Raw genomic sequence first — 14,338 nt, forward strand, 5'->3', positions numbered from 1 at the left:
AGTACACAACCTATCTTATAATATAACTTTATAGCTTAAAGTTCATAAAATCGGTAGCGATCGACACGCCATCAATATGTTGATATGTTGATCGATTGAGTTTATTAAAGATGAAATATTATTGCTAATAAACTTACTAAAAATAAATACGATAGTTTAGATGCACGGATGTATGTTAGAATCTATAGAATGGATGCATGGATCTCGCTGAATTTTGGTATAGATGTAGAACATAGTCTGAAAGGACACAGTACTTATTAAGATCTTTTTTGATTCCGCTTGGACGGAGCCGCGGGTGGCAATGTTAAAATTATATAACTTATATTTAAGTTATTATTCTTTCAGCGCGTTAGACAAAAAAAAAGTTTTTTTTTATTATTTAAAATTGGAACAAACTTCGAATTTATAAGTAACAATAATATTAATAAATCCTTTAACTAAACATTACGGTCATTATCACGACGTTGTTTTACAGTGGATTTGAACCCAAGACCTCGCATATCAAAGTCCTTTTACCATGGGGTTGTTAGTGGCTAATTTAATTCAATTATTTCAAGTAGTCTTACCAGCGTGACGCAGCAGTATCTATAAACAAATTACCGACGAGTACAGCTCCTGTCGGTAAAACAGTTGGAGGACATAATTGTTTTATACACAACAGTACGCTGGAGGAATTCCAACGTTATTTACACAATAGCTATGGCATACGTCCGCGTGGAATTAAAAATAAACTTTATAATGCTTATGTGTTCTTCCAGACTATGTTCTACATCTATGCCAAATTTCAGCGAGATCCCTGCAGCCGTTTCAGAGATACCTTCAAACAAACATCCATCTATTCGTAAAAATAGTCATTTAAAAAGATGTGCAAGAAGTCTTGTCATTATCTAATTTTTGACAGATTTGAATCGTATTTATACTCAATTTATGGTTTTGTTTGGAAATACTAAAAAAAAGGATCTTAACAGACAATCGGACGGACAACAAAGTGATCCTATAAGGGTTCCGTTTTTTTTTCTTTCGAGGTACGCAAACCTATTTTTTTTTAGAGTTGGGGCAAACGATCAGCGGGAGCATCGAGATGTTCATCGACGTCCATGGCCATCTATAGTTTGAAACTTAAGGCAAATTGACAATTAGACGCATTTTATGACAATCTGTATACATGGTGTTTTGTAACACCATGTATAGTTGTAGTATTTAGTGTAAATATTTTTAATATTAAAAATGCAGCTATTCTTTTGTTAACAAAACCCAATTTGAAATACTCGTACAGAAAGGAATGTATTAGGAAAAACGTTAGCTATTTGCTTACAAATTGCTACAACTCAACCTGCTTTCGCCTGAATTCTTACTTGATTAAAAGGAATTTTAGGCGAGTATAAACAAACTATTTTCTATCGTGAGTTATTTTTATTAGAAAAAATATGTTAATTATATGTTGCCCCTTTTTAATGAAAATTGAGCGTAACGAAAGTAAATTGTTGACACATTTATAGTTGGCGGAGAAGTGCATAATTCTTTTATAGTAAATGGTGATAAAGGAGTAAGTCACTCACAATTGCAGATGTCAATATTTATCCTAATTGAAGGACACCATTAGAAAGAGAATATTTCCTGTTCCTATTAGTCGCCTCCCCTGTTAAATTCACGCTCCCTTCCCATCCTTTACTTATAAGAATAGAATGGGAAAAGAAACGGGACAGAAATTAGCTCCACTCTCTTCAGACCGTAAACGCAATTGCTTCCACTTGACGCCTGTCTTCTGTGTGGTCGTGGTATTGCACGCGTCGTAGCCCATTCGTGCAACAAATGTTGATGCTGTCGTCTACCACAGTCAAAAAAGGTATAAGGCTCATAAAGTTTATTCAACTTTAACGTTCAACGATAATTAAAAATTTAATTTACTAATTGGATCGAACATAGTGTGAACGGGTCCTTACTCTCGAATCATAATAATAAACATCCGCAATGTTTCAATGAATGGTGTTCTCTTTTTAACTACCCAAATAGCTTGTCACTTTTATTTGTATGGTATGCGAAGCCCCAACCCGGTAACTATAATGAAGTAACAGCCCGAGGCGAGGCTCCTGAGGGAGCCCTCGAGTCTTGTTACTCTTAAACGAGGTTCAGGCTAAGCGCCATCAGCGCTCGGCCACCTCAAGCCCGGTGAAGCTGTAAATGCCTCCTCAAGGCAAACAGTGACTACTCAGTCACAAAAAAAAAAAGGTACGCGAAGAACATTCTGTCGCAGGTATTATATACTTAAAAGAATGCTCCAACTCATGTATATTTATATGTGTTTTTTGGTTTAAATAAATTATTTTTATTATTAAGTTTACTTTCTTCTTCTAGTTAATAATCTTTTCTTCAAAGTAAAAGCAACAATAACACCGTGGTATTAAGTAAAACACTCTTGCTGCATTATCTAAATAATTCATCGAGTATATTCATTCGTGCTTTATATATAAACAAAACAACATCGGCATAGGAATTGCCTTCAGAAGTAAACAAACCAATATAAGTTCCAGCCGAAATTGTTGGCCTGAATTTATTATCAATACGTTCTTATAGTTTGATGTTTATTTGTACTTATAGTTCTTTGTTTTATTAACTTTAGTGTGTATAAGTAAAGATTACGTAGATTTTTTCTTGATTGATGACAAGTTAACTAACTGAATACAGAAAACAAAATAAATTTGTAAATAATAGAAGTCGTGTTGGTAAATGTTCTCACTGTGAAATTACTTGTCTAAAAACATATTACAAACCGTCTTATTGTCTTTGAAAAATATAGAGACAAAATGATCTTTCAAATTTGGTTTAGCTGTCAAATAAAACCGAAAACCATAGAGTAAAAATGAATACCAAGTTACTTATAATACTAAAGAAAAGATTTATTCAGTCTCGCGAGAAAAATCGAAAACAAACGAAGTCGGATACCAAACTTTATACATATAGGAAACAAAAACATTAAATTTTAATAGAATAATACTAAAATTTTAGTATCGCTTTGATCTCTACCCTGAGCTATATATTATTTACGATGGTCATTACCCTTCCCTACGTCAGTGTATGGTCAAGTTTTACGTCCCTCTGTAAAATATAACTATACTGAAACAATTTCACACATCATAATTTTGGATATGATAACATTTTGTGGTGATTTGAAATTGCCAAAGTAATTTTATGATTATATATGACTAGCTTTTGCCCACGACTCCGTCTGCGCGGATCTAAAATAAACTTAGCAGCCTATGCCTATATTCCAGACTATGTTCTACATCTCTACCAAATTTCAGCGAGATTCGTTTAGCCGTTCTAAAGATAACTTCAAACAAACATCCATCCAAATATTCGCATTTATAATATTAATAAGATAGTAAAATAGAGTTGTTTTGTTTTTTTTTACTTTTAAATCCAATTAAGGATCAAATCCAGCCTGTCTTGAATAAAACAATGATTTCCATAAAGTAGTTGTCGCCGTAATTTACTAAAATACTAACTAGGAATTGCTTTGAAAAAATGCTAGACTAACTTCACACTTATGACGTTCTGCATAAGAATACAAATTGATTAACATCTTCATTTAAATTAAAGACACGTAAAACGATTGTAATAGTTTCTTAAAATATTTATTTAATTAACGTAAGAAAAATCAAAATATTTATTTTATTTAATTATTTTTTCTATCGTACTGACACAGAAATGACAAGCGAGCAGATCCTAAGGGAAATTAATTTTCTAGCTCTATTATTTTATAATTAACAACATAATCCGATTTGCCTTAATACCATTGTTATTTTGTAATAAATTTCTTATTTCTTATATATAAAATTCTCGTGTCACAATTTTCGTTCGCATACTCCTCCGAAACGGCTTGACCGATTCTCATGAAATTTTGTGAGCATATTGAGTAGCTCTGAGAATCGGTCAACATCTATTTTTCATCCCACGCGGACGATGTCGCGGTCGACAGCTTGTCTATATATATAAAAGAAGGTCGTGTTAGTTACACTATTTATAACTCAAGAACGGCTTTACTGATTTGCCTGAAAATTGATGAGGTAGCATAGAGCCACGAGACGGACATAGGATACTATTTATTCTTTTTTTTTATTTTTTTTTTTCGAATTTATGCCTTGAAGAGCTGCTTTCTATTTAACTTACTAATATTATTATATTACATAAATGCGAATGTTTAGATGGATGTGATGTGGATGGATGGATGGGTGTTTGAAGATATCTCTAGAACATAGTGTGAAAGAACACATAGGCTACACTAATTAAGTTTTTTTAATATATCCACGCTGACGGAGTCGCGGGCAACAGCTAGTTAATGATAAAAATATCTTTTGGACATATTTTCCTTTAAAGATGCTTTGAAATTAATTATATTTTTTGGTCTATAAGAAATAAATGACATTAGTTTTTTTTATAAAAAAAACTTTCACAAATCAGACTTTTCGGCCAATGTTTCTATGTATAGTCCGACAAGGATGTCTAACCCGGTGGGTATAAGTTAAACTAAATTATAACAGCTCACTAGCGCCCTCCTAACATCGTGAAAAAAGTGTCACAAAGATCTTATCCAACTGTAGCTGTCATTTTTTTTTCTTTTACAATTTTTTGACAAAATTAACCGCGTTAATGTTTCTCACCGGCCAGATATTCTTGTTTGATTATAAATATTCATTTTACTTGAATATTTTGACAAATAAACAAATGAAACACTTATAAAAACCAGAGACCAGACAATTAGTACAGTCGGTAACAAAAAGCAGAACAATTTATCCGCGTCATTCTCAATTCTGTGATTGTTAGTAATTCATTTTATTTCATTTATTTGTGTTAGTCAAAGTTGAAGAAATGTTTAACGTATTGAAATTGTTAACATTAAATTATATATTTAGTATTTTACGATGTGTAGGCTACTTTCCTTACAAGCGATCGCCCACGAGTTCTTCAGCGAAAGCAAATGCGCCTATAACATGCTTTTACACATCACCTACTATCCCGCCAAATCACGCAGGAGGTGGAAACCAAAGAGTATAAGTAAGTATACTATACAAAGATAAATAATTTCAGAAGAATTTCATATAAAACCACATTTTGTTATCCCAAATTAATATAATATTGGTTTGTAAATGTACCAGACTCTGACGAATATTTTTTTTAATAACCCAGTACCTGCAGATTGCAAGTCAAGTGCTTGACCCCTGAGCCACCGATGCTCTAATTTAAGTCCCAAACAACAGTCGCATAAAATTGCTGTAATGATTTTTACAGGCTCAAGAGAACTATATTTTTATACAAACTTAATTCTTTTTCCTATTGAAAGTAAGATAAGATTGTTAAGATTATTTAATGTATGACCAATGAATAATGATTTGTGATGACCTTGAATTCCAAGCAATGATTTTCTCGCATTTTAATTTTTTTTTCTGGTATAGTTACATTTTATGTTTTTGAAAACCATTTTTATGATCCTTATCTGATGATATTATCCTTACGAAGATTCGGCACAGTATGTATTAATCTTCCATACATCTTTATCCATCGTCATATCTGAATTCACACCCTTATTACGCATAATATACTCTTTCACAAAATCCATCCATCCAATCCAATCCATATATATATATATTGTATAATTAAAACAAATTAATCAAATTTATTAACATTTTTTATTATTCTTATATATGTAGTTCTTAATTTCTATATGGTTCCTACATCTTTGTTAGACTGCGGCCATAGGGCACTGGGTTTAATTTTCACAAAGTTTGACATGACTTATTGTGAAAAAATTGTGCGATAAAATGGCATGCAATTACCAAAAAAAAAACTTTTGTACAAAATTTACAATAAAACTTTTAATGTTGCCAGTAATAAAGTTATAAATATCGACAGATTTCTACCGGAAGCGGCAGAAGGCGTGTAAGGGTCGGCATCATAATTGTAATCGATAATTCTACTCCTTGCTATTTCTTTGTATACTAAAGCAGACTTCTTCGGCGTTCTTTTCCTTTCCGGATCCTCCATATCAACATCGTAGATACCGAATCTTACGCTGGAAATAAAACAAAACACTATCAACAAAAGTATTACAAAATTCAAACTTTATGGCAGCCATAAAGTTTGAATAGCACATCTTTTGATTGTAGAGAAAAAAATCGACACGAGTTTTCAAGATTGAATCGATATGTTGATACTAAATGTAAAAAGTTGATAAAGTAGCCGCTGTAGCTAAGTTATTTTAGAAATTGTAATAAGAGACGCATTATTTTAGATTGTAACGAGATTTATTGATAAAGATTAAACAAATAATTAATTATGATTCAGAGATAAACCATCGAAATCAATTCGACCTTGAAGCACTTTCATCCGCGATCATTCTTAATTGTTCAAATTTAACCAATTTAAACTAATGGCAATCAAAAATCTATTATTTAGAAATCTTACTAATATTATAAATACAAAAGTTTGGATGTATGGATGTTTGTTCGAAGGTATCTCCGAAACGGTTCAACGGATTTACTAAATGAACCATCAATTAAACTTTTTAACAGTACTTACGTGTATCCTAACGTCCATTCAAAATTATCCATTAGACTCCAAGCGAAGTGACCTCTAACGTTGACACCTTCGTCAATGGCGTCAATCATCGCGCTCAAATATTCTCTAAAATATCGTACTCTATGGGTGTCATTAAGACGACCTTCACCTCTGAGAGACGGAGCACCGTTCTCTGTGATGTAAATCTTAGGAATATTGTAATTATCTTTCAAATGTATTAATAAATCGTAGAATCCACGAGGATATTCCTACAAAAAAAAGAATTTTTTATACAAAAATGTAGCTAGGAAATAAAAAACCAATTCTTAGGATTATTAATTTAAAATAAAATAAGGGAATAGATATTATTTTTGTTTAAAATATTCAAATTAATCTGTTAAATTAAAAAATAAACTTAACCAACAAGCAACTTTGATTTTTTCATGTGGGCAAAAAAAATTGTTCCAACTTCTAGTTAATATGGCGACGATTTTTATATTTCTCAAGGTTGGCTATAATATTTTATTATATCATCTACGTATGTAAATATTTAATGAATTACGTAATGTTTAATGAATAATGAATTTTGGCTGTATAGATAAAACGCCTTTAATATTATCATTGATGTCTTAGATTTTAAAAAAAAAGTTTGTTTCCATTTTTATCACCGGTAATACGTATTATCATATTGATAGAAGATAAAACTAAATATTGACGCATTCAACACTGAAATCTATGTAATTAATCTTGTTTTATATAACTTTTAATTTATTTTATCGTGTACTATAATAATTTTGGAAAATCCATTGAATACTGGCCACAAATTTTTCCGGTTTTAAAATACAGCTATTAAATAAATGCAGAGTTAAACCTTTTTTCTAATATTGCTGTTGCTAATATCTTAGTCGAGTTTCCTGCCACACTACAATTAATTGCTGACCTAAGGGACTACTCAAGTTAATCCTTTGGTTTATAATAATGTCTGAGACAAATATCCCCGTTATTTTTATGTCAGTTTTGTCAAAGATGATGACGTCACAGAGATGATGACGAAATGTTTTATAGATTTTGGTCACAGAAACAAATAGTTACTGTCCATCTATAAACCTGCGTAATTAAAAATATTTTAAAAATTAAACTTACATAAACATATCCACCGTGGAAGAACCAAGATGGATGAGGATAGTCTCCGTAAAATGTATCATCGTAGATCGAAGGTACAGGGAAAGTACCATTCAGAGATTCATTCCTATAAATAATTCTACTCGTATAATGATTCAATCCTAAGAAATCTGCAGATCCTCTGATCGATTCAATCTGTTCCTGAGTGAACGGACGTAATCGTGATTCGTTCAAACCTTGTCTTATACTCGCTGAATTAACGAGATCGATCAATTTCTGAGGGAAGTTACCACTTTCTGAGAATATCGGGTTCATGTGTTGACCGATCTGAAAGAAAAAAAACATTGAAAAAAACATTTTATTTACTGATTTTAACATCATCCTGTACTTTTAACAACTGTTCGGAAGAAAATCCGACATTGTGCTGATGTACTGGCGCAACACTAGCATTACTAAAATGTCGACGTTTATGTCCCCTCACTAATCATTTTGACACTTGACTTTGTAAGGAAAGCGCACCATTCACGCCAAAGGATTCTAATTAATAATGTCTAAAACTACTTAGGTACTCGTATATGTCACGGAATTCACTCCCTTGTCCACTTTTTACATTATAATCCACGCTTTCTCAGCTCTTTCTCTACCTTTGTAGCCATTCTACCAAAAGATTTAGAAGAAATTTTACGTTTGTCAAATTATTTTGGCTTATCTTGATCAAAGTTTGAAAGAAAAATAATAGTTTTCAAATTAACAGAGTGCATTAGTTGTTCATAAAATATTGTTCCACTATTAACTATCTATATCATACTTACAGTGAGAGCCTGAAAATTTTCTAGAGCGTCTTTATCATTTGTGGAATTGCTTTCAGCAACACCCCACTCCATGCACGTTACAAAACCGACTTCTCCTCTTTGCGTGCTTTTAAATTCTGCTTCATATATACGATAAGCCCTAGCATGAGCTAGAAGTATGTTCCTACTACATTCGTAGTATGCTACGCCTGGTACAGATATCAGAGGCGCAATTAACGCAATCTCATAGCCCAAATGACAATGAACGTGAGGCTCATTAATAGTCATCCAATGTTTTACTCTATCACCGAAATTTTGAAACAAAACTCTGGAATAATCACCGAACCAGTTAACCACTTCATCGTTCAACCAACCTCCTTGTTCGTTTAAATTCTGAGGCAATTCCCAATGGTATATCGTTACGAATGGAGTTATACCATTCGCTAGTAACTCGTCTATCAAAGCATTGTAATACGCAACACCGTAAGGGTTCACGTAATCTGGTCGGCCGTAAGGTAATATCCTCGGCCAGGATATAGAGAACCGGTAGTTCTTGACCCCCAGTTCTTTAAGCATTTGAACATCTCTTTTGTAAAAGAAGTAAGATTTCGCTGCTGTATCCCCGTTTGTCATATCCACGATGTGCTCTGGTGTGGTACGTACAAGATGATCCCACATTGACCATCCTTTACCTGTAAAAATTTCACACTATTATTATGTCATGATGAATTTAACCTTAAATTACTTATCTTCTTAATATTACTGCCTGAGTTTCTTTCAAAGAAAGATGGGTAGAACAACATAGAATTACAGGGGTATTTCGACCGTGGAAACCTTCAATTATTACTTTGATGAGATTGTTAATTTGGAAACCTGCCCGTAAAACTTGAAGTTGCCAGGACATAAGAAAAGGATATCGTCAATAGCCTAATGGTTTAGGGTGCGGATTTCCGATCACGCTGTCGGGGGTTCTAATCCCGAATTCGACTATTGTCGTGAACCATATCCTAGCACAAGCATACAGCTTAGTCGGAATGGTACAAGAAATATTAGTAAATTAATTAAAAATCTACTTATATTTATTAAAGAGGAAATATAAGTATAAATAGTTATAAACTTACCATCAACATTCCAAGCTCCTTCTATTTGATATGAAGACGTCGCTGCTCCAAATTCAAAGTCTTGTGGAAAAGTTTTCATGTTTCCTGCACATCTTGTTAAACCTAGCAACCTATAGAATAAAAATAGAATAAAAGTTAAACCACAGATACAAAAATAACGTTCAAATTAATGTAATTTATAAAAACTTTTGATTAACGTTTGCAATGTTCTAATATTTAAAAAAATATGATTTTGTTTTGAACTTACAAAGAAAAGAAAACTATAACATATAGAGGATGTTCCATTTTTAGTAAGTTTAAAAAACCGTTTGGTCCATTTTTTTCAGGAAGACCTTTTATATCCTAGTTCTATTATCGGAATAAATTCACAATAGCTACATATTCGTAATCAATTTTGAATTAGGGGTGTCACTCGTATTTTCTTATTATATTTTATTAATTAAATTGCTACTATCAGCTTGCTTATGGGCTATGTTTATACATTTATGTATTTGTATATTTAATACATACGGTTATTTCGTAAAAAAAAACAGGAAAAAGGAACAAGTGACGATCTTAAATTTATGGTCATTATTTTTACTTATATATTACATTTTTAGTTTGTTTTCTCTTGTTTTTTACATTTATTTTAATTTAGAACAGTAATCTAACCTCTCCCAACATGGGCATCAAATGAAAGGGCATGACTAGCAGATCTTATACTCTGTAAAAAAATCAAAACTGCATACGTCTCAAAATAGAGGTGACATATTTTTGTATAGCCATAAAATATTTTATTTTTAAGAAATGTTTAGCTGGCAACCCTAAAAATCGCTATATAATAAAATCCTTATTGTTGTATCGTATCGTATTGACAATTAGTTTATTAATATGTGTTATCGCTCCATTGAAGAATTTTATCAATTTTAAAATCAGATCACTTTTCCTTAGTCGGCCACCAATCAGTTATAACCGGAACTAGGCACTTTTTTATACTTTTTTATATAATAATGATGGCAAACGAGCGAGCAGTTACCTGAATTCGCCGAGATAGCGAAGCAACAGTTGCCCATAGACATCCACGATTGTAGATGTGATGTCCACCTTTAATCGATGAACGAGGGACGCATTAAAAGGGGAGGGACATCCTATGCGTTTCCTCCTCCACCATATTCACTTTCCTTTCACATTATTTCATAATAAAAAGGATGGGAAGGGAAAGAGGACTAACTTAAGGCCTCCGGCACAACACTCATCAGAGTGTACGCGGAATTACTGCCATTTGACAGGTGTCTTCTATGTGGTTGTGATACTGGACCGGTCCAGCCGGCCATTTTCTGCTCGAGAAGTCATTGAATTCACGTGCTATTCCTGGATATAAAAATTTCCCTGATATCAAATATTTTAGATAATAACTTAATTAAAAACACTTTATTTAAAATTACTTGTTTATCAATATTTATAAAAGAAAAACTGAGTTAAAAAAACATTGAAAAAACAAAAAGCACTAAAAATAACAAAATAATGACATGACGAATTTAATCATAAATATTTTAATAACGTAATAAATTATACTAAGCTTATATACAGATAAATACAATTGGAATGTCTATATGTAACCTTACTTATCTTACTTCTTACTAATATAAATGCGAATGTCTAGATAGATGGATGGATATTTGTTAGAAGGTATCTTCAGAACGGCTGCGTGGATCATGCTGAAATTTGGAACAGTATATAGAACATAATGTAGAAGAATACATAGGCTACTAATTAAGTTTTCCGCGCGGAGGGCGAAGGCGACAACTAGTCAAAAAAAGTCTTCTTCTTCTTTTAGTTGCTAGTGGACCCCATCGTTTAATTTCGATGATTTCGCCAACGTCAAAAAAAAAGTCAAATGACATTAATTAATTTACAGACAGACATGTCAGACATTTTGTTATGCTTTGGAAACCAGGTGTTAGCTATCTTGTTGAATTAATTTATATACATAGATATCGGAATCGATAAAGTTTCGATAGGAAATAGTCTAATCTTTAAATTAACGTCAATCAAACATTTCGGAGACGTTTTGAAGGTCAAGAATGGAAATCCGAAAATTTTACTATTGACTCTCTAATATTGTCTATGAATGAAACAGATAAAACAATCTGTATCTGCTTTTTCTTATTTAAACTCGCTTGTTTATGTTCCTGGAATTTAATGCTACTTCTATTATTAGTTCGAATTCTCACCACTTCTATCAACAGAAGCCGTCAACACCAAAATGGCGCATATCAAATAGGCACAAAATACCACTGCTTATAGCCTGTCCATTTAATAGAGGTCAGTGTTCACATCACTCGTAATCCACAGTTAGAATTTAGAGGTTTTCAATTGTGTAAAGTAACAGAGATTAATTTTAACTTTTTATTATAGCTTACAAAATAAATAACAGTTATCCATATTATTATTTTATACTAACTATAAACTTAACTATATTTACATTCTTTTCAAATTTAAACAAAATATTTTAATGTTGCCAGTAGTAAAATTATAAACAGCGATGCATCTCTTCTGAAAGCACTTGATAGTGTATATGGGTCTGGATTATAATTGTAATCTATAACCCTGCTACTAATTATTTCTTTATAAACTAACGCTGACTTTTTAGGATGTCTCGTCCTTTCTGGATCATCCATATCAATTTCATAAATACCAAATCTTAACCTGAAAAAAACATAATTAAGTAGTTTTTGCTGACAATACCACCAACCAAAATGTTATTTTCGTTATCAACAAGAAATCATGAAAATTCACTCTGACCGTAAGAATGCACTCAGCTCACAGGCTGGTCGAAGCAACATACTTGGTAAATTATATATCTTAACAAGACTATCCTATCCTAAGTTTAAAGGGAATTTAATCCTTCGATTTTACTTACGTATAACCGAAGCTCCATTCAAAATTATCCATTAAACTCCAAGCAAAGTATCCTTTGACATTGACGCCCTCGGCTAAAGCGACAAGCAAGGCATTTAAATCTTATATATAAAATTCTCGTGTCACAATTTTCTTTCCCATACTCCTCCGAAACGGCCTGACCTATTCTCTACTCAATATGCTCACGAAATTCTGTGAGCATATTGAGTAGAGAATAGATCTGAGAATCGGCCAACATCTATTTTTCATCCCCCTAAATGTTAACGGTAGTCCACCCCTAAATTTTTATTTTTTAGACAAAGACGAGGATGGAGTCGCGGGCAACAGCAAGTAGTTTTTACAATATTGTACTCTTTGGTTATCATTACGCCCCGTGGATGTAGAACAACCTATTATTTTTATATTTTTTTATGATATGGTAAAGATGTGACATGATAAATATGGTAAAGAGATTCCAATTATATATAATAAATATATGTATTATATATATATATATATATATATATATATATATATATATATATATATATATATATATATATATATATATATACAAGAATTGCTCATTTAAAGATATAAGATAATTTGTAACGAATATCGCGTAAATTAATTACAAATTTAATAAATACCAGGAAATTTGATTGTAATGGTTTATCTCTGAATCATAATTAATCAATTATTTGTTTAATCTTTATCAATAAATCTCATTACAATCTAAAATAATGCGTCTCGTATTACAATTTCTAAAATAACTTAGCTACAGCGGCTATTTTATCAATTTTTTACATTTTGTATTAACATATCGATTCAAGCTTGAAAACTCGTGTCGATTTTTGTCTCTACAATCAAAAGATGTGCTATCCAAACATTATGGCTGCCATAAAGTTTGAATTTTGTAATACTTTTGTTGATAGTGTTTTGTTTTATTTCCAGTGTAAGATTCGGTATCTACGATGTTGACATGGAGGATCCGGAAAGGAAAAGAACGCCGAAGAAGTCTGCTTTAGTATAGAAAGAAATAGCAAGGAGTAGAGTTATCGATTACAATTATGATGCCGACCCTTACGCGCCCTCTGCCGCTTCCGGTAGAAATGTGTCGATATTTATAACTTTATTACTGGCAACACTGAAAGTTTTAGTGTAAATTTTATCCAAAAGTTTTTTTTGGTAATTTCATGCCATTTTATCGCACAATTTTTTCACAATAAGTCATGTCAAACTTTGTGAAAATTAAACCCAGTGCCCTATGGCCGCAGTCGAACAAAGAATGTAGGAACTATATAGAAATTAAGAACTACACGTGTAAGAATAATAAAAAATGTTAATAAATTTGATTACTTTGTTTTAATTGTACAAAATGTATGTGGATTGGATTGGATGGATGGATTTTGTGAAAGTGTATATTATGCGTAATAAGGGTGTGAATTCAGATATGAGGATGGATAAAGATGTATGGAAGATTTATACATTCTGTGCCGAATCTCCGTAAGGATAATATCATCAGATAAGGATCGTAATAATGGTTTTCGACAACATAAAATGTAACTGTACCAGAAAAAAAATATATTAAAACATTACAAATGGTTATTCATTAAATAATCTTAACAATCTTATATTACTTTCAGTAGGAAAAAGAATTACTTTTTATAATAAATATCGTATTCTTGCGCCTGTAAAAATCATTACAGCAATTTTATGCGACTGCTGTTTGGGACTTAAATTAGAGCATCGGTGGCTCAGGGGTCAAGCACTTGACTTGCAATCTGCTGGTCCTGGGTTCGAATCCCGCCATGTACCAATGTGTTTTTCGATTTTCGATTTACATATGTCCATTTATCCGACGTTCTT

At 32.0% G+C, this 14,338-nt stretch overlaps 1 protein-coding gene across 1 annotated transcript; it reads right to left on the reverse strand.

Annotated features, from left to right (window-relative positions):
• Nucleotides 1–5,709: 5,709 nt before the first annotated feature.
• Nucleotides 5,710–9,906, reverse strand: LOC106116162 (myrosinase 1-like). Its single transcript, XM_013309907.1, has 6 exons — nucleotides 9,837–9,906; nucleotides 9,590–9,699; nucleotides 8,490–9,160; nucleotides 7,699–8,004; nucleotides 6,577–6,824; nucleotides 5,710–6,070 (listed from the first exon to the last, which is right to left on the reverse strand). Exons 1-6 carry the CDS (start codon nucleotides 9,872–9,874, stop codon nucleotides 5,860–5,862), a joined length of 1,584 nt encoding a protein of 527 aa, XP_013165361.1. The 5' UTR covers nucleotides 9,875–9,906; the 3' UTR covers nucleotides 5,710–5,859.
• Between the last annotated feature and the right edge of the window lie 4,432 nt (nucleotides 9,907–14,338).

This window comes from Papilio xuthus, unplaced genomic scaffold (genome assembly GCF_000836235.2).
Source record: "Papilio xuthus unplaced genomic scaffold, Pxut_1.1 DF827756.1, whole genome shotgun sequence".
In the NCBI taxonomy this organism is placed as follows: Eukaryota; Metazoa; Arthropoda; class Insecta; order Lepidoptera; family Papilionidae; genus Papilio; species Papilio xuthus.

Coding starts and splice junctions, on each gene's coding strand:
- LOC106116162 (XM_013309907.1), bottom strand. CDS start 9,874: ATGGAACATCCTCTATATGTTATAGTTTTCTTTTCTTT. Junction 9,700..9,836: donor GTTATAGTTTTCTTTTCTTT/GTAAGTTCAAAA, acceptor TTTATTCTATAG/GTTGCTAGGTTTAACAAGAT. Junction 8,005..8,489: donor AAAATTTTCAGGCTCTCACT/GTAAGTATGATA, acceptor TTTTTCTTTCAG/ATCGGTCAACACATGAACCC.